The sequence below is a fragment of the Raphanus sativus genome, chromosome 9 (genome assembly GCF_000801105.2).
Source record: "Raphanus sativus cultivar WK10039 chromosome 9, ASM80110v3, whole genome shotgun sequence".
NCBI classification, from domain to species: domain Eukaryota; kingdom Viridiplantae; phylum Streptophyta; class Magnoliopsida; order Brassicales; family Brassicaceae; genus Raphanus; species Raphanus sativus.
Window position 1 is genome coordinate 29,274,079 of NC_079519.1, and position 20,514 is coordinate 29,294,592.

At 33.9% G+C, this 20,514-nt stretch overlaps 2 protein-coding genes and 1 long non-coding RNA gene across 6 annotated transcripts; all 3 read right to left on the reverse strand.

The window, feature by feature from the left end:
• Nucleotides 1–868: 868 nt before the first annotated feature.
• LOC108823554 (uncharacterized) lies at nucleotides 869–4,744 on the reverse strand. 4 transcript variants are annotated; one of them, XM_018596788.2, is made up of 2 exons: nucleotides 1,509–2,981; nucleotides 869–1,100 (listed from the first exon to the last, which is right to left on the reverse strand). In XM_018596788.2, exons 1-2 carry the CDS (start codon nucleotides 2,693–2,695, stop codon nucleotides 1,097–1,099), a joined length of 1,191 nt encoding a protein of 396 aa, XP_018452290.1. In that variant the 5' UTR covers nucleotides 2,696–2,981; the 3' UTR covers nucleotides 869–1,096. The 4 variants fall into 4 exon arrangements, with proteins under 4 accessions (XP_018452290.1, XP_056849496.1, XP_018452289.1 ...); XM_056993516.1 differs by lacking the exon at nucleotides 869–1,100 and adding an exon at nucleotides 3,694–4,744 and having other exon boundaries at nucleotides 1,290–1,828; XM_018596787.2 differs by lacking the exon at nucleotides 869–1,100 and adding an exon at nucleotides 1,290–1,345.
• Nucleotides 4,745–12,073: 7,329 nt separating this feature from the next.
• LOC108826190 (uncharacterized) lies at nucleotides 12,074–13,502 on the reverse strand. Its single transcript, XR_001945380.2, has 4 exons — nucleotides 13,143–13,502; nucleotides 12,908–13,064; nucleotides 12,703–12,815; nucleotides 12,074–12,355 (listed from the first exon to the last, which is right to left on the reverse strand). It is a non-coding gene; the product is annotated as an uncharacterized LOC108826190 (long non-coding RNA).
• A 1,117-nt stretch (nucleotides 13,503–14,619) lies between these two features.
• Nucleotides 14,620–15,515, reverse strand: LOC108825860 (protein S40-6). The gene has a single exon (XM_018599215.2). It carries the CDS (start codon nucleotides 15,391–15,393, stop codon nucleotides 14,788–14,790), a length of 606 nt encoding a protein of 201 aa, XP_018454717.1. The 5' UTR covers nucleotides 15,394–15,515; the 3' UTR covers nucleotides 14,620–14,787.
• Between the last annotated feature and the right edge of the window lie 4,999 nt (nucleotides 15,516–20,514).

The following is a 20,514-nucleotide window of genomic DNA, read 5'->3' on the forward strand; positions in this document are numbered from 1 at the left end:
CAGATTCGGATACATGTTTTTTTGGCAATTCTGGCAAAGTTCGTGTTTCTTTTTTTGCCGAATTCTCAAAAAAAAATATATATATTTCACAATAGAAAGTTCTAAAAATAAATATTTTAGTCAAAAAAGATCTAAAAATATTTCTTTGTAGATTAGTAAAATTGCATAGCCTCAATTTTATTAATTTATAGTTTTTTTACTGATCCTTGTGGGTTCGTTCGGGTTCGGATAACCGATTTAAATTATCTTTTAAAATTCATTATCTACTTTTAATTTCACAAAATCTATAAATAATATAATATACTACATATAAATTGAATAACATATATCAAAATACCTAAACTTAACATATAAATTGGTTTGATTTGAATATTTGGATAGAAAATCAATAAATATTTTAAGTATTTTGGTGTTGTGAGTATAGTTCAACTATTTAAACATTTATTTTTGACTTTTTCTATATATTTTCAAGTATTTTGAACAACTTAAAAGTGTTATATATATTTGGATATTTTATTACACATTAAATCTAAAGATAATTACTATAATATAGGTATACTAATCTATATCGGATATATTCGGGTGCCCGAATTATTTTGGTTCGGATCGGGTTCGGTTTCGTTTCCTTAAATACCAAAAGTTTGAACATGTTCGGATTTTTACTCAATTTTGATTCGGGTTTGATACTACTTTCTCGGATCGGATTCGGTTTAGTTTTTTAGCTTCGGTTTTTTGCCGAGCCTTAACAGAAAGCTCTAAAATAAATATTTTAGTCAAAAAAAAAGATCTAAAAATATTTCTTTGTATATTAGTAAAATACTAAAATTGCATAGGCTCAATTTTATTAATTTATAGTTTTTTACTGTATACCATTGAAGAGAGGTAAATCTCATGATGTCCACATTGAAACACCATTGAAGAGACTTGTAAGTACATGATGTATATCTAGATAGAGCCCGGAGGTCGAAAAGGATGGGCTCCATAGTTTCCATGAATGATATTGTCCTGCTCTGCTCCTCACACTTCTCTGATCTATTGGTAGTAGGTAAGTAGTACCAAAAGTGTGGGAATGAAAAAGATGATGTCTCCGGTGTATTCAACTGTGGGAAAGAACAAGGAGTCACAGAGTAATTTCACCCGGTTGAGCATGAAAAGGTGCATAAGAAATTATAAATTAGGTTGGGGTTTGTGAAACGACAACTCTGGTCCCACAACTCGAGCACAAGCTGTTTGACTGGAAATGGTAAACACAAATGACACAGTAGATGGCTTTCAAAAACTCTACATTCAAAAAAAAAAACGCATAGATTCCTTTTTATATATAAAGACGCACTTCCTCTGCTACCTATAATCAGCATCAAAAAAAAAATCCACAGATGAATCTAAAATCAACAGAGAAACAAAAAATAACAATCACTAAAGTTGCTCATTTAGTTGAAACATGACCTCTGGTGAAAATACCCATCAACTCAGCCACAAGCTGATCATCATCATACTTCGTCACATACCTTTCTAAAAACGTATCATTGGTACATAGCAAAGCAGATCCAATTGAAGGGAGTTCACTTCCAAGCAATCCTTTGGACATTAGAGCTTTGATTACTTCACACCTCGGGACAATCCTCTTCTCCATGCTAAGTCCAAACACCTGAGGGTAGGAAGCCACAGCCTTCAGTGGCCAATTCATCTCCTTCACAACAAACTCAGTCTTCTTCTTCACCATCTCAACAGATAATCCAATGCACTGAGGAAAGCGCTTGACAATCAAAACAGACTCATCTCTGCTGAAGCCCAGGGCTACGAATGTCTCAACAGAGTCAGCTATATTCTTGTCCGAGTATCCCAGGAAGATTGGCCACTTCTTGAAGATTGTCCACACCTCCTCCACAGTAAAGCCTAGCCTTTTACAGACTTTAACTCTTGCTTTTACTGTTTTGTTGCTCAATCCGTGAAGCATGTGCAGAGCTTCAACAAACCTACGGGTGGTGGGATCAAAACCCATCTCAAGGGCCTTCTTGAGTGACTCTTCGAACTTGTCTTTCCCGCATACAAGCTGGAAATCGGATTTTAGCAATGAGAATAACAATTTCTGAGGCATGCCCAGTTCTCTCAAGACTGATAAGTTCCTCATCTTGTTCTCCTGTTTACTACCCTGTGGCAGCAAAGAAGAAGAAGGAGACAACTTCTTGAACTTGTAACTCTTGTCAGCTTCTACAATATCTTTGACAAATTCATAGTATATACTTAAAGCTTTGTCCTTTTTGGAAACCAGGATTTTAGGAACTTTTGAAAGAACCTCGGTGAGCTCAGAGGTTGAAGCTCCTCTTGACTTTAAAAACTGAAGCTTAGGAGCAAGACATGTCTCAGAATCTGCTATAAGCACGTGCGGGTAACCCGTAATGATACTGGAGATCTGAGAATCTGTGAAGCCATGAGTTCTGAAGAGATCCAGAACAGAATCTGGGTTAACCTTGATGTCCTTAAAATTCACCTTCCTGGAGATGGATTCTGCGAGTTTTGTGGTGAAACCCAGAGACTCAACGAGGTAAGTAGAGACTGTAAAGTTTTGACCTTTTCCACTCACAATTGCAGCAGAGGAGAAAGGAGATGCATTTTGCACTGCGGATCTCGAATGACGCCATTTCTGCAACTCAAAGAACCTTCTTCTTCCATGGACTATTAGAGGAGAAGACATGATGACAAATCGAAGAACCTTCTAGAAACCTAGAAACCTCTACAAAGGAGCAGAGAAGAAAATTTGATGACTTCCGTTCCACTCTCTGAGATTCCTCTTCACTCCGCACAACCAGAGATAACACAGGTTAATTACGTAATGCCCCACCCAAAACCAAATGACTATGAAACCGATCTAAAAGATATCAAACTGAACCGAACCAAACCCAACTAGCATTTATACCACAAATATTCGTTTTTTTTTTTTGCAGGTTCCAGGTAAAAAGTAGAAATAAATAATGTGGTCAGTAGAAGAAAGAATGAGTGGCTATTTTTGTGTGGCCAAGGTGACTGTTTTGTGAAAACCATACGCTTCTGAAACTTTCTTCTGCACCAATACACTTAATCACCCTCAAGAGAAATGCTAACAAATGATTACACACTACATCTTGGTGTATCCAAGTCTCCATAAACTAGCAACAGATCAGGTTCATTTCATATCTGCTATTGCCTTCTAAATAGTTTTAGAAATCTCAGTTCCTCTTAAAAAATAATCATAACCTAAACTCATGTTTACATAATAATCCCATTTCACAAACTCATTTCGTACAAAAACAACAAGCTCTTAAGGTTCTACGACACACGACGACCTCTAAAGAGAGCCATCAGCTCAGCCACAAGCTCCTCATCATCACCATGCTTCCTCACATACCTTCTCAAAAACAACTCATCCGTACACGCCAAAGAAGACCCCACCGGAGGCGGCTCGCCACTCCCAATCAAACCTTTAGACATGAGAGCCTTGATCACATCACACCTCGGGACAAGCCTCTTCTCCATGCTCATCCCAAGCACAGCAGGGTACGAAACCACAGCCTTCAACGGCCACTTCATCTCCTCCACCAGAAACTCCGTCTTCCTCTTCACCATCTCCGCTGAATAGCTAATGCAGTGAGGCAACCTCTTGACGATCACCGCCACCTCGTCTTTACTAAACCCCAGCCCAAGAAACGTCCCAACGCAGTCATGCTCCGAAGCACCGATGCACTGCGGAAACTTCTTGAAGGCAGAGAGGATCTCTTGTTCCACAAGACCACACTTGCCGAACGTCTCGAACGTCTGAGCTATCTTCTTCTCGGAGTTGGTCATAAAAGTAGGCCACCTCTTGAACATCCCCCACACGTCTTCCACGCTCAGCCCTAACTTTTTATACACGCTGACTTTCTCCTCGATCGTCTTCTCGCTCATCTGGTAAAGCATGCGGAGCGCTTGGACGAACTTGGATGTCGCGGGATCGAACCCCAACTCGAGAACCTTCTTGAGAGATTCTTGGAACCTTTCTTTGCCGTTGGCGGTTCCGTTCTCGGAGACGAGGAGAGGGAAGAGGAGGTCCTGAGGCACGCCTAGCTGTCTCAAAGCGAAAACGTTTCTGATCCTGTTGGGACCGTGTGGCGGTGGTAATAACTCGGAGCTGATCTTGTCGGAATGTACGATCTCTCTGACGAAATCGTAGTATCTGCTTAAAGTTTTGTCCTTTTTGATTCTCAGGATCTTGGGGACTTTGGAGAGAATCTCTGTGAGCTCAGAGGTTGAAGCTCCTCTTGATTTTAAGAAGTCGAGCTTGGGAGCTAGGGATCTCTCGGCGTCTAGTGTGAGGAGTCGTGGATAGTTTGTGATGATGCTGGAGATGTGTGAATCTCTGAACTTATATCTTCTGAGAAGACTCAGAACTGATTGAGCATTGGCTCTCTCCTCGAAAGTGACTTTCTTTGAGATTGATTCTGCGAGTTTTGTGGTGAAACCCAGTGATTCGATGAGGTAAGTAGAGACTGTAAAGTTGTGACCTTTTCGAAGGGTCGCAGCACTTGCAGAGGAGAAAGCAGATGAATCTTGAAGAGGGTTCACTGCGAATCGCAAGGTACGACATCTCTGCAGCTCCAGAGACTTTCTTCCGTGGAGAATCAGAGAAAGCATGAGAGAACGAAATGCGATAACCTAAAAAGAGCAGAAGAGAAGGAGAACGAATCGGCTGGCTACGTTTCGAGGAAACCTGCAAAAAACGTTTAATTGGTTCTTGATCCGGTTTATTTTTAGGTATAGATCGGTTTGGAATTGGAACCGGCTGCTACTATCTTTTTATCAAAGAACAAAATTCTCCTCTCTTTTGTTTGACTTTTCTTTTTTCCCTCAACAAAGATTTTAATATTAGAACTGGGCCAAACCCATGACCGAAACCTAACTACAAGAATTCTAAATAAAAAGCCAAAACATATTGGACTACTACAATAACGGCCAAAACCCAAATCCGGAATGATGGCCCAAACGGCCAAACCTTTAGACCGGACAGTTCGCCCTAGGCGTACCGAAAGAAGAAGGGCACTAACACGTGTAATGATCTCTGCAGTCCGCTTGACACGCGTCACCCATCTCAACTTGATCGACCACCCCTCGCGTAGCCACCAGAATATGCCACTGACGCCTTTTTCCGTCAGAGCTTCAAAACTGCAGAGCCTCCGCGTCTCCATAACTGTTCTACGTTGTTCTGTCTTCACGTCGGAAAGTTCACCATCTTAACAAGATTTCCTCCAACTCTGAACCACCGGAAACTCTAAACAGGCTGATCGAGAACCACCGCTATTTCCTCTTCAACTTCATCATCGTCACCGTAGATCTTCAGCTTCAACCAAGATTTCACCCTCGACGATCCACGAACCCATCACTGTTTACACACCACATCTTAAAAACAAAAAGAAGAAATCTAAAGTCGGCGACGCGAGTTGTGGTAGCCTCCACACCCCAGAAACTTGACCGACGCAGGTGAACCTGCAGAAACTTCCATCTCGCAGAGAACAAGAACCGGCGGCGAAAGAGCTGTGTAAACCTCCACCTCCCGGAAAAATAACCCCAACTATGAAAATCCTCGCCGTGCCGTGACTTCCAACAACCGCGTCCTCATTCTACAATCAGAAACCACAACAGATGGCTGTCCAGAGCTTAAAAAAGCGGACACCGGAAGAAACGGAAAGAAGACAAAGAACTGATAATTAAACCTAAAAGACAGAGGACTCCGACGACGGCACAGACACTTACGCACCGACCGTACGCCAGAACCAACTGGATCTACTTTCTCTCTTCTCTCTCTTCTATGGCTTTTGCTCTCTTTTGTTTGACTATGTACCGGTTCATTGTAGCCAAGATAAATTTAATGTAAGCAATAGTGACATTCCCATGGACATCTACCTAAACCGAAAAGTAACCAATCCTAACCATTCTAAAAAAATACAGGATTGGTTTAGTTTCATCGGTTGAAAACATTTGACCAAAACAAACCGAATATATTAGTCACTTATACTTGATATACCCAGGACTTGAGCTGCAGTAAACCATCTCTTCCCTCTTTGGGGTCCTCTTTAACATGTACCTCACCACATTTTTAGCACTCTCTGAGATTGAAGGCCAAAGTTCGAACTTAAAATCAACCTCCCTTCTCAAAAAGCTCCTAAATACTCCCTTATCAATTTCTACATAAGAAAAACAAAATAACTGGATAACTTACTAAACAAAAACAAGTAGTCTGATATAAAAAATTAACTGACCCAAAATGGAGTACCGCAGAGGAATATGTAAAGAATAACTGATTAGTTTTCCTAATTTCTCTGAGAACTTCGTTGCAGTGTTAATTTCTCAGTTCTCAAATTGTAATAATATTTAATAAATGAATATTTTATAAAATGAGATATTTATACCAGATTTTATCATGAGAGCTGGAATCTTTTTACATAGTTTTTCAAGTTTTTGAAAAACTCACTATATTAAAGATTATGACTATAATATATGAGAGGTTTAATTTAACAAACTTCTAATGTGGATGTCTTTGGCTCCTTCAACAAAGTTCACTGAAACGAAAAAAGAAAACAATATTATTACTTATCTTCAAACCATTTTCTTTAAAATCTTATGTGTCTCTCTCAATGACAACCAAATCCGCACAATATAGTGTATTTAACATTAATTTTACAAAATATAAACTAACTAGAACAAATTTCTTTTTCAAAATTATGAAAATAGTTAAAATTCATATAAATTATATTGAAAAATGAATTAGAATGTATTGCATAAGCTTTGTTGAAACTTTAGGTGATAATATATGATTATTGAACACCATTGGCTGTTGTTCAAAAAAAAAAAAAAAGAACACCATTGGCTCGTTTTCAAGATATTATAGCAAATAGTATTTCATATTCTTTAATTCAGAAGTACAGTTTGATATATAATTATATACTCCCTCTGTTTTTAAATAATACATGTTTTGAGATTTTCACACTTTTTAATAAAATATATTAAATTTTATTTATTAGTGCATAGTTTTTTGTTATTTTATATTTCTTATATTTCTAAACCAATAAAATTTTAAGAAATGCAATTAATGTTTTTGAGATTTACAATTATTCATAATTAGTTGACAAAAATTATATTGAAAATATGAAAATACATATTTTTGAAACAAAAAAAAATTCCTAAAACATACATCTTTAAAAAACAGAGGGAGTATGTATTTTCAGAATATCTCTTCCTACAGGAAGCAGACTAAAATCATCCGCAATGGGAAGCTCTTTCCCAATGTTTTCAAAAAAAAAAAATTAATAAAAAACGATAAAATAGAATGTTTAGAACATATTCTCAAATTAGAACATGTTCTCATGTTTTAAGAGCTTATCTCTTCTATTTGTCTTATTTTAATTGGTTTACAAATAAACAAAAAAAATATTATTAATTAAAATAATAATGTTGAGATTGAGATTTTTAGAGAAGAGCTCCTCATTGTTGATGCTCTAAGCAAATAAATAAATAGATGTGCTCTGGTTGTTCAAGCCATTAAAAATTGGAAAGTAAACTTACTAGTAGTTCGAGAATCAAGACCTGTAAAGCATCAACTCAATGAGTTTTGTAAAATTGTATTGATGAGGAATCATATTAAACACTAAAATTTCTGAATAAAACAACCCAAAATAACATTTGTTAACCTATGCTTCTAATGCAAATTAATAGTCGCCAATTCTAATAAACCTAATTGTGATACATTATTTCTGTAAGAATTACCTCTAAAGCACTTTTCCAACTTTCAGAAGTCTCAGAGCACTTTTTCTTCTATTCATTATATGTTGAATAGTAACATGTCGGCTGAACTAAATTTTAGATTTTCATTTATTGAAACTATTGTAAGAAACGGTGATAGAGCTTGGGATAAGCATATTGAAAGATGTAAAGAGACCACAACACATATGAAAACAACTTTCAAAATTCATTTTCAAAGGGACCTTTCTTGAAGAAAGCAAAGGCACAAAGGACCAAAGAGACCCAAATCATTTTTTGACAAATTTGCCTCCAGTATATGCTTTGACGTAACACTCTCCAAACTTATGTCACGCTCTTTGATCACTACTATACCCATTACTCCATCTTTTGCATGTATATACTTTTTTTTTTGTATATACTTTTCTTTTTATGGTAAAATGAGACTAACATTGAGGAATTTAATGTTGAAGTCTATATGTATCTGTCTATGTTGAGATTTGTGAGGGTTTTCCCAAACAAGAATCGAGTTAGGGATCAAGATCAGCCTCTTTTAAAGAGATACATCAAAACGCTACTAATTAAAAATCGTTTGGTCTCTCTCACGCTTATGTGTTGATATACGATAAGTGGTTCATTTCGATTGAGATAATAATGTTTAGTGACGAACTGAGTTTTTATAATGAGTTAGAATAAATTTGAAAAGAATATTATTATGGTATGTGTCTGGTCTCCAACCTGTAAAAATTTCGAATGGATTACTGTTTGAAGAAAGATCATAATCAATTTTTTTTTCTTCTTTTCAAAATCAGTTATAATGATCTTGACACCCGGAACTTATGATAAAAATTTAACGAATCTGCTTTGTAGAAGTGACCGTATGATGTGGTTTGGGGGCATCAACCTACAGTTATACACACTATACAAAGTATGTATAAAGCATAATTATCAACTTTTAACGTACATTGCATATACATGTTGAGTGTAACTCAATAAGTCAAAAGTAATGTTGGGTGTGGGGTGGTGTATGTGTGGGGGGAGTTACAAATATTGGACAAAAAAATGATCCTATTACCTAACAAAAATTCAAGAATCATTTTCTTTATTTTTCAATTGGAATATTTCAATATTTATTTTAATGTAGTGGCTATTGAGTTTATAAGTCATTTTTGGTATAATAGAGATATTTGGAATATTTCCAATATATTGGTTTTCTAGTCCTACTCAAACTTTATATAGTTATTAACACACACATACACACACTTATATATATATACTTCTCGATACAACATTTAAGATTAATTAAAAATTAAGATTAAGGAAAATCTCCTAAACATTATTTTAAAAATGGTTTCAAATTTAATTATGTGTGATCACGATATTCATGTCAACCAGGAAAATGATTTGGTTTAAAAAATATAATATGACATTACCTTATGATATGTAAAGTTTTTTATGAAAATTCATATTTTTCAAGACTTATTGAAATATGATAGTGAATAATAATTCATATATCATCATTAAATAAGTTATAACATAATTGTATTATGTTAAATTTCCTTTATAAAAGTTATATTTTCAAGCTTATTGAAATAAGGTAATGACTAATAAATCATATATCATTAAATTATATATCACATTAATAAATAATTAAAATGATAATATAATTACCAGAAGACATTCAACATCAACTATATAACATATTTTTTATAAATACCTAAACATTTTTTCAGAAGTGAAATTTTCAAATTTAATTATGTATCATCACTATCCTGTGATATGTACAATTTTCTTTATAAATATTCATATAGTTTTGAAAAGGTAAATAGGAATAGAATACAAATAGTCGAATAGCTGTAACGAAAAACTTAAATGAAGTTGGTTGATAGAAGAAATAAGATAAGAAGAAAAGAGTATGTCCATAGATAACATTTTGTTTTGTAACTCTTAATTAGGTAATTTATCAATTATTTAATTTAAATTTAAAAAGCGTGTTGGTATGTCCATAGAGAAGACAGTTTTCTCATGGAGATCTCATGATTCAAGTTTGGAAAATGCATTTTGTAATTTTCACACCTCCTCTTCACACATACATAAAGAAAGCATTTTCCCACCCCTTCCTTCGACCAGGTGTGAAGTGGAGGTACCGAGACTTGTTTTAGGATTATGATGTCTGTGTAATAAACTAGTAAGTCACATTGCATACTTGTTAGTTTTGTAATTAGAATCATGAGTTGAACTAACTACAGCTGACTATATTCCATCTATGTTGCAAATTATGTCATTTGTGACTTGTGAGTAACTAAACTTATCCGCAGTGGTTTGTTAAGCCACTATACCAATGCGTAAGCATATACCGCTAAGGGAGTAATTTAACTTATCCAGAGTGGTTTGTAAAGCCATTATACCAGAGCGTAAGCATATACCGTTAAGGCATATACAAGCCATTGGAAGATGGAAGTCTATATTCCAACTGAGATAATATAGTTGACTATATTACAGCTTCTGTTCTCATAATTATTATAGAATTTCGCTTAATCTACTGTAAAGGGTCTAGTGCAGCGGTCAAAAGTTAATAGGCAATATTCAGTTTTTATTATATTTTTCCATTTTTATTGTTATTTAAAGAATATAAATAACAATAGGCAATATTGTTATTTTTATTGTTTTAAAGAATTAAAGAATATTATTTATGTTTTTCTATAAATTAGACACTAGAATATTTTTGTCCAAAATAATACAAACCAAACAATTATTTTATATATCTAAATTAAATTAAAATAATAAATAAATTATCTAATTACGTGTTACTAACAAAGAAAAAAAAGTAAATCAAAATCTTATCTAGTGTAGTCTTTTCATATTCCTATTTCTTTCTTCTATCAACCCTAAAATTATAGTTGACTAGGGATTGGCCCGCCCTATGGGCGGGTGAGTTTGTATTAAAATTTAAAATTAATTTATATTAAATTATATTTTGATTTTATAAAACATTTGAAAATAACTTTAAATTGAATATAATAAATATAATTAGTTTTCTAATTATATTAGATATATTTATTTTGTTAACATTTGACCTTTGTTTATAATTTTTACGTGTTTGAATTTTTATTTTTATTAACTATATATTTTATGACATTGTACATTTTATTTTCAATATTCATTTCAGTTATATTTTTCAATGAAATTTTGTTCTCATTTTTCGACAAACTTAAGTTTTATTATTTTCATGAGATTATATGTGATTAATATTTTTAAAATTGTGTGTTAAAGTTCTATGTTTGATTGTTGTATGTTTTTTTCTCGTAGAAGCTGCAGCTGTACAAATTAAGAAAAAGTCAGCTTGTGATATTTGTCGAAACGTAAATCAGTAATACATTTCTGAATGCATAACTAACCCTTATTTAGTGTGATTCTTTTCTTGCATTTTTTCTATCCCATCCGCCAAGCTCTAGCCGCTCTTGAATGAACAAATTATACGACTTATGTTAATGTAGTAATGGGATTTTGTGGGTTCGTTTTTAGGAATCTTCGTAGATGATGTAAATGTAATACCTTTCTCAAGACTATTTTTGCCAGTCTAGGTACTAAGTTGAAAGTTTTCACTTGTGAAGTTGGTGAAGCTCTGTACGTCTACGCAGAGTAATGAGAACTTAAAAGGACCAGAGATAAACTTGTGCAGAGGAGAAAGTGTTACAGAGATAATGAAAGGAACATGTTAGTAACAGGTGGTTATTGTAAATGTCATTGAATTTTAGTTTTAAGAGTATCGTGTTAGTGGGGAAGCGTTCTGGAGGATTTAATAAATTTTAGATGCTTAACAAAATCTGGTCCATGGTTTTAGTGTTTTGTAGCTTAGCATATCAGAGTCCACTTCAATTAGCAAATGTGTCTCTATCATATTAACCTTCTAATTATAAGCATGTCACCTGCATTTTACAGACACAGTCATACACATCTCATGTTAAGGAAATGAACATACCATGTCGATGGTTTTGTATACTATAATGTTCTTCGCCTTGAACTTTATTTGATGACACTTTTGACGTGCGCACTGCTGTATTGTATGGGTCTGTATGAGTTAATAACAGCGAAGAGTGACTAATAGGATTTGCGAGAACAACGGAGGTGTGGATGAAAATTATGATAACCTAGAAGTGGATTAAACACGGGAAGTTTAATAACAAAACAAATTGTTATCGATGATAAATTTGGAGAAAAGTTGCACCAGTAATACAAATTTGACCGCTACTGCTATATTTTACCAAAAAACAAAAAGATTTTGAGTTTTGACAGCTATATATGGTATTAAAAAGCAAAAGTCAGAAAGAGGAAAACAAAATTTCATTAATAGTTCAAGCATCGACCACCACATCGAATTTAAAGACAAAAAAAGGAAAACAGAAATTGGGAAGATGCTAAACAGAAATTGAGAAGATGCTAAAGCCAAAAGTTTCATAAGTTCATTTTGCGGTGGTGCAGCTTTCTTCGGTCCATTTTCTTCTGGATCAAGTTGCTGCTTGGTTGATACTGCTGAAACATTGCAATCAACAGCTGATCCTTGTGTCTCGACTCCAGGCAGCTTAGCTTGAGGGACATCTGCACCTCCCTATTTAGACCGTAAAAGATTCAGAGATTAAATATTTGTCAGAGCAGCAGATATAAATTAGGAATGGGCTACTTCTATAACAAAGGATGGCACAGGTGGATGCTCCAGCATAGTAAATATACGGGAAATGGTGAAGGTTTGGTGGTTTGAAGTGAAATTGAAAGCAGTTAGCTTGAGCTGGAATGTGTATGTTGCTATAAACAATCTCAGTAATGAACTGACTTAGGTCCCTATCAACCTTAGCATTGACCCCTACCCCTTGCAACTCCGGAGAGTTCTATATTTAGAAATCATGGTTCTTTAAAACTAGCTAAGGTTAATAGACAGACTTTAATATCAGAGTATACCACAATATACACAGCTTTAGAAGCTTGAATGTTGGTAATTGTAGCCATCTCCTCATCAAAGGCCACTAAGACAGCTGAACCAGTATGTCAACACAGAGAGTTCCACACGGAACCTGTAGATAGTGCATTCAAAACCATTAGCCTTATGGAATATATGGAAAATGGGTTATAATATGATGGAGCACAAAGTTTCAATTTCTCTTACCTCAGCACACCCACATCATCAGTCTTATTAAAAAAAGAGACATGTGAATGAATATATCTTTCGCACCAGTTTCTTTGAACACACGAGGGCAGCCATAACACCAACCTTTATCCGCATGAATTTCGTTCACTTTGGCAGTGAAGAGAAACTCAATAATCTGTGAAACATCACAGAACACATATAGTTAGTTGAGGTATTTACTTGGAGTTTCAATTTATATAGTTGAGACAGTCACCTGAGGATCAACAGTGATCACATATTTTTCACATTCATAGCTTCCCAAAACGGAGATGCGTGAGACAACGATTCGACTGCAAGGCTCAGGCTTCAATTCAGAAAGTGTTGTCTTGGAAGTCGCTATTGTTCTTCAAGGTTCATCTTTATATGTTGAGTGGGAAATGAAGGAATCTGTGAAAATCATGGCACATGAGATGCCTTTTTATAGGTATGAGATTGCAAAGAAGCTGAAGAGGACGGTGTGAGAAGTAGTGGGTTCTAGACTTTACTAAAATTGAATGTGAAGATTAATGGCATGCTCTTAAGTGATTTGCGCCGTTACTCTAATCTTAGCTCTTTCAAGGAAAAATGATATTAGTGTTCTGGAGAAGATGACTGAGAACGAAGGTAGGCTTCTTGAGTCGGGGCCCAATTGTTATGTTTAGAAGAACAATGCTATTTGGGTTATTATCCCACGAAAAATAGTAAGGAGCAGTGTGGACCAGAACTGAATTTATTAAATAAACAATCAATGGGCCCAAATGTTTGATAGACTATAACAGGAGAATCTTAAGTCCGTAAGTGACAGAAACAAAATAGACTATAACAGGAGAATCACAAGTCCGTAAGTGTCAGAAACAAAAGAGAAAAGAGAGGCTGACGTGTCAGCATTTGCCCATCCCTCTTCGATGACGTGGACGCAAGGAGAGGCCATAGAAGTCTACTTTATATATATAGAAGATAGATAGATTAGCATCAACCAAAAATCATTTTTGTAACATCATCATAAGTTTATTCTAAATGATGAAGGGAAATACCATTTACGAACAGAGTGATTTTTATGAAAACACTTTTTCTATTTTATAAAATGTGATTTTCTTTTACTTAGATCAAAAACTTTTAGAACATATAAACAAATTCTGTTTGATATATTAGTAACTAACTATAAAAATTTCAACTCAAAGTTTATCAGCTTTGAAAAGGTAAAAAGGAAATGAATACATATATTATTTAAAAATCTGAATTGAAGTATTTTAAAAAAAATTCCGGAAAAATAATGTTTTTAATTTAAATTTTATAAATATAATTTATTAATTAGAAATATGAGTGTTAACTGAAAATAATATTGTACTAACTAAACATTATATCAATTATTATCTTAAAATTTTTAAAAATACGTATGAAAAAAAAATGAAAGCCAAATTTTATAAGGCCAAAAATAATAAAATTAGATTTTTTGTTGCACGTATAGTTTTATAACTAAGAGCTAGTTAAACTAATTTGTTGTTTATACACTCTATGTGAACCAATCAGTTTCGGATCGGTTCATCCGATCATTTTCAGATAGGTTCGTCCGATCAGTTTCGGATGGGTTCATCCGATCAGTTTCGGAAAGAAAACAGTTATTGCTAAAGAGTGAATTGGCTACAGCACAGTTTTTTCGAATCTGGAATGATTTATGTCTAATACCAAGGGGATGGACTCAGTAAAACTAATTAACATAAGACAAAAAGATTTTTGTATTTTAGGCAACGTCATAAGAGGAACTTCAATTTTTAGGCTCGTAAAGGCAAACAAAAAACTTCCAAATTTACAAAATTACTTGTATACTACCAAAACAGATTTCAACTGAAATCTAGAATATTGATATTTTGTTAAATTTCTTAGCCGTAGAACCCTGTTTGGCTCCAAATTGCATCACGAACACGCCTTAGTTCCCTGCCTTTGAGAGTCCTTCCAACACCCTCCAACAACGACGCCCCACTGCCTCCCATTTTCCTGCTCCGCCGTGCTTGACTCTTAGCAAGGTACTCATGCGGCGGCATCACCCCTGATTCCTCCTCCTCGTCATCATCGTCCAGCTCGTGTGTCGACTCAACCAAGTTGACTCGGTATATCTTACTCCAATCCGGCACGTTAACCGGCGCTGAAGACGCCAAACTCCGCATCATTTTTCCTCCTCCTTCACCTACTCCGCCGTGGATCTGCTGCACGAGCATCGGAGATGACGACGGCGCGTTTGAAGAGCTCTTGAAAGTCAGCGAGAGTCCTCCCACGCGCCCACTTTTTATCGAGCTAGCACGTAAGTTCCACCCGCCGCCGTATGAATCTTCTGTCTCCGTGTTGTGAATGACTGCCGGTGACCAGATGTCTTCCTCGGCGAGTTCTAGTTCGTCGTTGAGGGAAGTTCTCTGACTGTCACCGTAACTGTAGCTTCCAAGGTATCGATCGCTCCGGTTCATCGCCGTCGGATTACGACCTCTTGCCATGCAACTCAGCCGGAGCCTCTAGTGTCTTAATTAACTTTAGTTACTTAGAATAATTATTAAGGAGTTAAATATTAGAGATTTTGATATAAGTTTCAGACTGAGTGCAGTGGGGGAGTATATATAAGTACAAAAGAATGTGACAATAAATAATAAAATTGTGCAATATGGCTTCAATATTTTATATTCCTTGCTAAATGCCCCCTGCAATTTTCGTTTAGCTTCGAACCCAAAGTTTTTCAAATCCACTGGTTAGTCTTTTGTTTTATTTTCTGTAAAACTATATTATCTTGGGTGATCTTATAGCCACATGCAGTAGCCGGTCCTAGGATTTCAAAGGCTTGAAGCCCAAAATGAAAAAGTGGCTGGAAAAAATATTATGATTTGAGGATGAGTCGAACTCTGGTTTGGATGGTCATGGACAGTAGCCTTTTAACCACTACACTAAAGAGAACTTTTGGGACAATGTGGCCGGTTTGTTTGATATTTATTTGAGGCCGGAAGCCATTGCTTCCTATGCTTGTGTCTAGGGCCGGCTCTGTGCAGTAGCATGACTGCATGAGTATATAATATAGAAAGGAAATATTAACATTTTCGTTGATCCTTTTTTTTGTAACACCTTTGTTGATTCTTTTTGTTCTTTATTTTTGATATCACAATTGTATTTCAGATTCATTCCATTACTTCTGCGATTCTTATTTGGTTTTTATAATTTTGTTGGAATGTAATAGTCTTTACTTATTTTGGAAAAAAGACATTCTACTGAAAATGCATGAAACCAATACAAATCTGTGACTTTTTAGGTGATACACTTTACAAATTTAAGATAGAATCAAACGATTTTTAGTTTACATTTTAACTGTAGGTTTTGAGAAATTAAGCTAAACCTAGAAAGAATGATAGAAAAGCCAACATAGATTAGTGTACTACGAAATCCAGCAGTTTTGTTTTTACTATACTAAAGGGTTCATTCCAACTACATAATGGTTTCTACTAGGATATTTATAGCATTAAGATCAACTACAATAATTAATAGAATGATGATAATTAGCATAAAATTAGTTTTACAATAATTTATAATATAAGAAATTGCGTGGGAAGAATAATGTGTTTAATAAATGTCTTTTTTCTTCCATTATATGTCCTTAATATTCGGTCATCTTATGAAAAGGAATTTTAATTTTTTTTTTTTTGATAAAAAAGGAATTTTAATTTCCACCATCTGTTTTGTATTTTGGTCAAATCTAAAAAGAATCTATGTGAAATCGACTTTGATATGAAGGTGGAGGACCTTTCAGAACACAATAGAAACTGAAGGTTTCAATAATTTATTGCCTAATTATGTGGATATTATAAAGATCCAGTCGTCTGACTCATAAACCCTACATTACTCTTAACACGTAAGATGAATTTGCTGTAAGAAATCAAGGTAAGTCACGTAACGCGCTCTTCAACGGCGCGTGTTATCAGGTGGAACTTTCGAGAAGACAATAAATGTAGCAACTTGCCACACTTTTGGTTAAAAGAAACTTCGATTAGGATTAAGTGATCAACAAGTAACTTTTTTTTCTATGTTTCTGATCTAAATAAATAAATTAAATTCTGTTAAATGGATCCGAATGGGTGACTGTCTGATAGTCTTATCAATAAATATTAGCATAAGAAGTTTATATTGTAATTATCTAATAAAATTAAATTCTAGCTAGCTCTGGATTTTAATTTTGCGCAAAACACGATTATATGTATTTATCAAAATAATTAGGTTAATGTTCACTCAGATGAGCTCTTTTAAAATAGTTTTCTTAGTTTTGAAATATTAACTCTATAATTTATTTTTATGTTCATTATATTTGTTGTGATATTCTTCTTTAGGAGGTTGTACTAAATTTAAATATTTTTCTTAAATAATGGAAGTAGCTTAATAAACAAAGGCTCCCATAAACAAAAGCAAGAGTCCACTTGTAATATTTTGAGACGTAATTTAGGGTCCCGCAGTGGTCATCTTGAACGGCTGAGAGTGAACGACAGAGTATCAGTTCAGACAGGTTTAGTAAAGAGCAGTTACAACTTGCAACGTACAAACTTAAACAATTTTTACAACGATTTTGTTTATTATCTTTAGTAATAAATATGTTGAATAAACAAGTGCATTCTCATTATCCTATATATTATGTTACTATGATGAAGTATATTCCAAATAGTTCGATGGAAATTTACTGCAAAGGGAAAGAAAAAGGCATTCCACGTTATTGTTTTCAGCTTAAACAAACAACTGAAAAATCATATATCTAATGGGAACGTATGAAGCATAGAAACCAAAGTGAATATAATTTTCTAGGACCTTATAATTAATAATTTTCTTATATAGTTTACTATTTGTTATATTTAATAAGTTTCTGATTTTTATTGTGATTTTAGTGTCAGTATACTTGTCTTTTTGTGAGATGAAACGGTCAGTGTGTTGTTATCATCAATGTCCCACTATAATACGCCCCACTACCTCAAGGGAAATTATAGCATTATTGTATATTTTTCATTCTCACAATTCTGGTTGAATGAAATTGCAAATACAAATATTTTATTTTGAAATAATTTGCTTTGTAAAGATATTTTAATTGTTTTGAACAAAGATATGCGTGTAAGTGCAAATGACCCCTTACTATTAAATATTCACTGTTCAGTGCTGCTTTTTTGTTTCTAATCGTACCAAAAGTTGAATTGATCATATGTTCATGCGAAAATTTACAGAAATCAATACATTTTTTTAGTCAAAGAAATCCATACATAATTATAACTCCACATCTTGGATTATTTTATTTTGAGTTGACACTCATCTCACACTTATATAAGATTACTAGATTTATTTTTAAATATAAGATAAAATTTAATATTTATTATATTTTTAAAAAAACTTGGAAACTCCTAACAACCATTTATCAAATAAAGCTCATTAATCTCAGCGTTAATACATTTTTATTGGAAACTACTTTTTCTTTTTGCAGATCACCCGGATCCTTTATTAACATACAGCGTTTGCTTGTATAGATAATCAAATAAAGCTCATTAATCCCACCAGTTTAGTACAGTGGAAGAATCCTTCCTTTAATTTTCATTGATTAAGCTTGTACAAGCCTGTTGCTACCTATTCACTACGCGAGTCTAGTGGCAGATCTAGAATTTACTTTTATCCGGAACAAAATTTTAATACCAATGTATAATTTGAAATATTAATATCATCAGGAATATTACAAAAAATTGCATATAGTTACATGGAATTTTCAAATCTCATAGGAGACAACTGCCCCACCCAAAATGGGCAAAGCTCCGCAACTGCGCGCGCGAGTCAGTAAAAAAAATAGTTGTAGTAGACTCGTAGTTAGACAATTCTTTTATTTTTGAACCTCTTTTCCAGAATTTGTGTTTAGCTGGTGATAGTGGAGTAATGTTTGATCTATTATCTATCATCTACACATATGTATATAATTATTAGATAAGAGACTAGGGTTTAAATATTGTTAAGACGTTCGACTATGTATGACATGACATTAAAAATAACATTCAGAATAGTCTGACAAGATTATAAGGAAATGTAAAAAGAAAAATGATTTTCCATATGCAAAGCCGTAAGGCCGCCCAAGATTGGATCTGAAGATTCCATCGATCATTATTACCAACCATAAAACAAACAAACAAACTTTGTGATTACATGATAAATAATTTTCTAATAAAGAGTAATCCACTAAATTAATTAATAAAAAACATTTTTGAAAATAAAAGCAGAAGCCATCCAACAAAGTTGGAACCCACATGACATGAGACTGATCGGTATTCTCAACAATTTGATTCCTCCGTATCATATTGGCCACATTTCAAGTGAGATTAATAACGTTTAAACCTGGCATGAGAGTTTTAGACTAACGATCCTTCAAATACACAAGCCATGGTATTATGAAAAATTGTTTAGATATTATAGTTGGAGAAGTCGACTCTCTGACAGAAAAGTAATAAGTTTATGTTTGATTTGTGCGAGTTAGCTCATGGTTGAGAGCAATAGTTTTTTTTATGACTGTGGAGAATCCTAAACAGTAAATCCAGATTAATTTTCACAAAGCTTTCCATCTGGATACGCATGGTTATAGGTAGGAAGGTGGTCATGGCGACTCGAACCCAGGACGGACATTCCATTACCACTAGACCAAGAGCTCTTGGTTATGAGAGCAATAGTTTGTGTTTGATTAAATTCATGTTTCTGGTACACAATAAGCAAATCGCTTTTCTACTCAAAAGTAAAAGAGACAAATGACTAAACCCAAATCCAACTAAAGTTAAATCTAACCGAATACGAAAATAAAAACTGAACAAACTAATTAACGTACAAACTTACTCAACTTTTAGAAAACTCTTTCACAAAATCTAGTTTTTGTTTATTTTTGGAAATTTTCTAAATATTTGTATATTTTAGAAGTAATTTTTTTATTAGTATAGTTTTGAATAATTAAATTGCTAAGTTACACGAATAGGTTACTTTCTAAACAGCCTTTTTCTCTTAAATGATAGTTTAGAATGATGAATCAATCTTTTTTTTTAGTTTTTATGCAAGATATCCCAACCAGATCTTGAAGTTTTTTTAAAAAAATATTTTTTTTAAAAAAGTAGTACATAAAAGTATAAAATAATTCATATATTAAATTTTTATATACCGATATTAAGAATTCATTGTAAAAGTTATTATGTTCGAACAGTCCATGAGATAGGAAGGTAAAAAAGGTATGGCTGTTAAAATTGAAAGTTATTAAACCAGAGAAAGGATGACAAGATCTTAGCTCACGCACAACCATACATGTCTATGTAGCCTGAAAAAGAATCAGAATCTCAACTGCCATTATAAAATCCAGTCATTCTAAAAGACAAATATGAAATAGTACAATGAATTATTTATTTTCCTTGGAATATTGATACAATATTACTATTATTATTATTATTACTATTATTATTATTATATGTTTCTTTTCGGAAAATTTATATATTAAACTCCAACCATTAGCATTAGAAGACAAGACCAAGAGAATATCGAATATATTTGCATGCTTCAAATTGATTTAGGGCGCCCATTGTTTTGCAGTC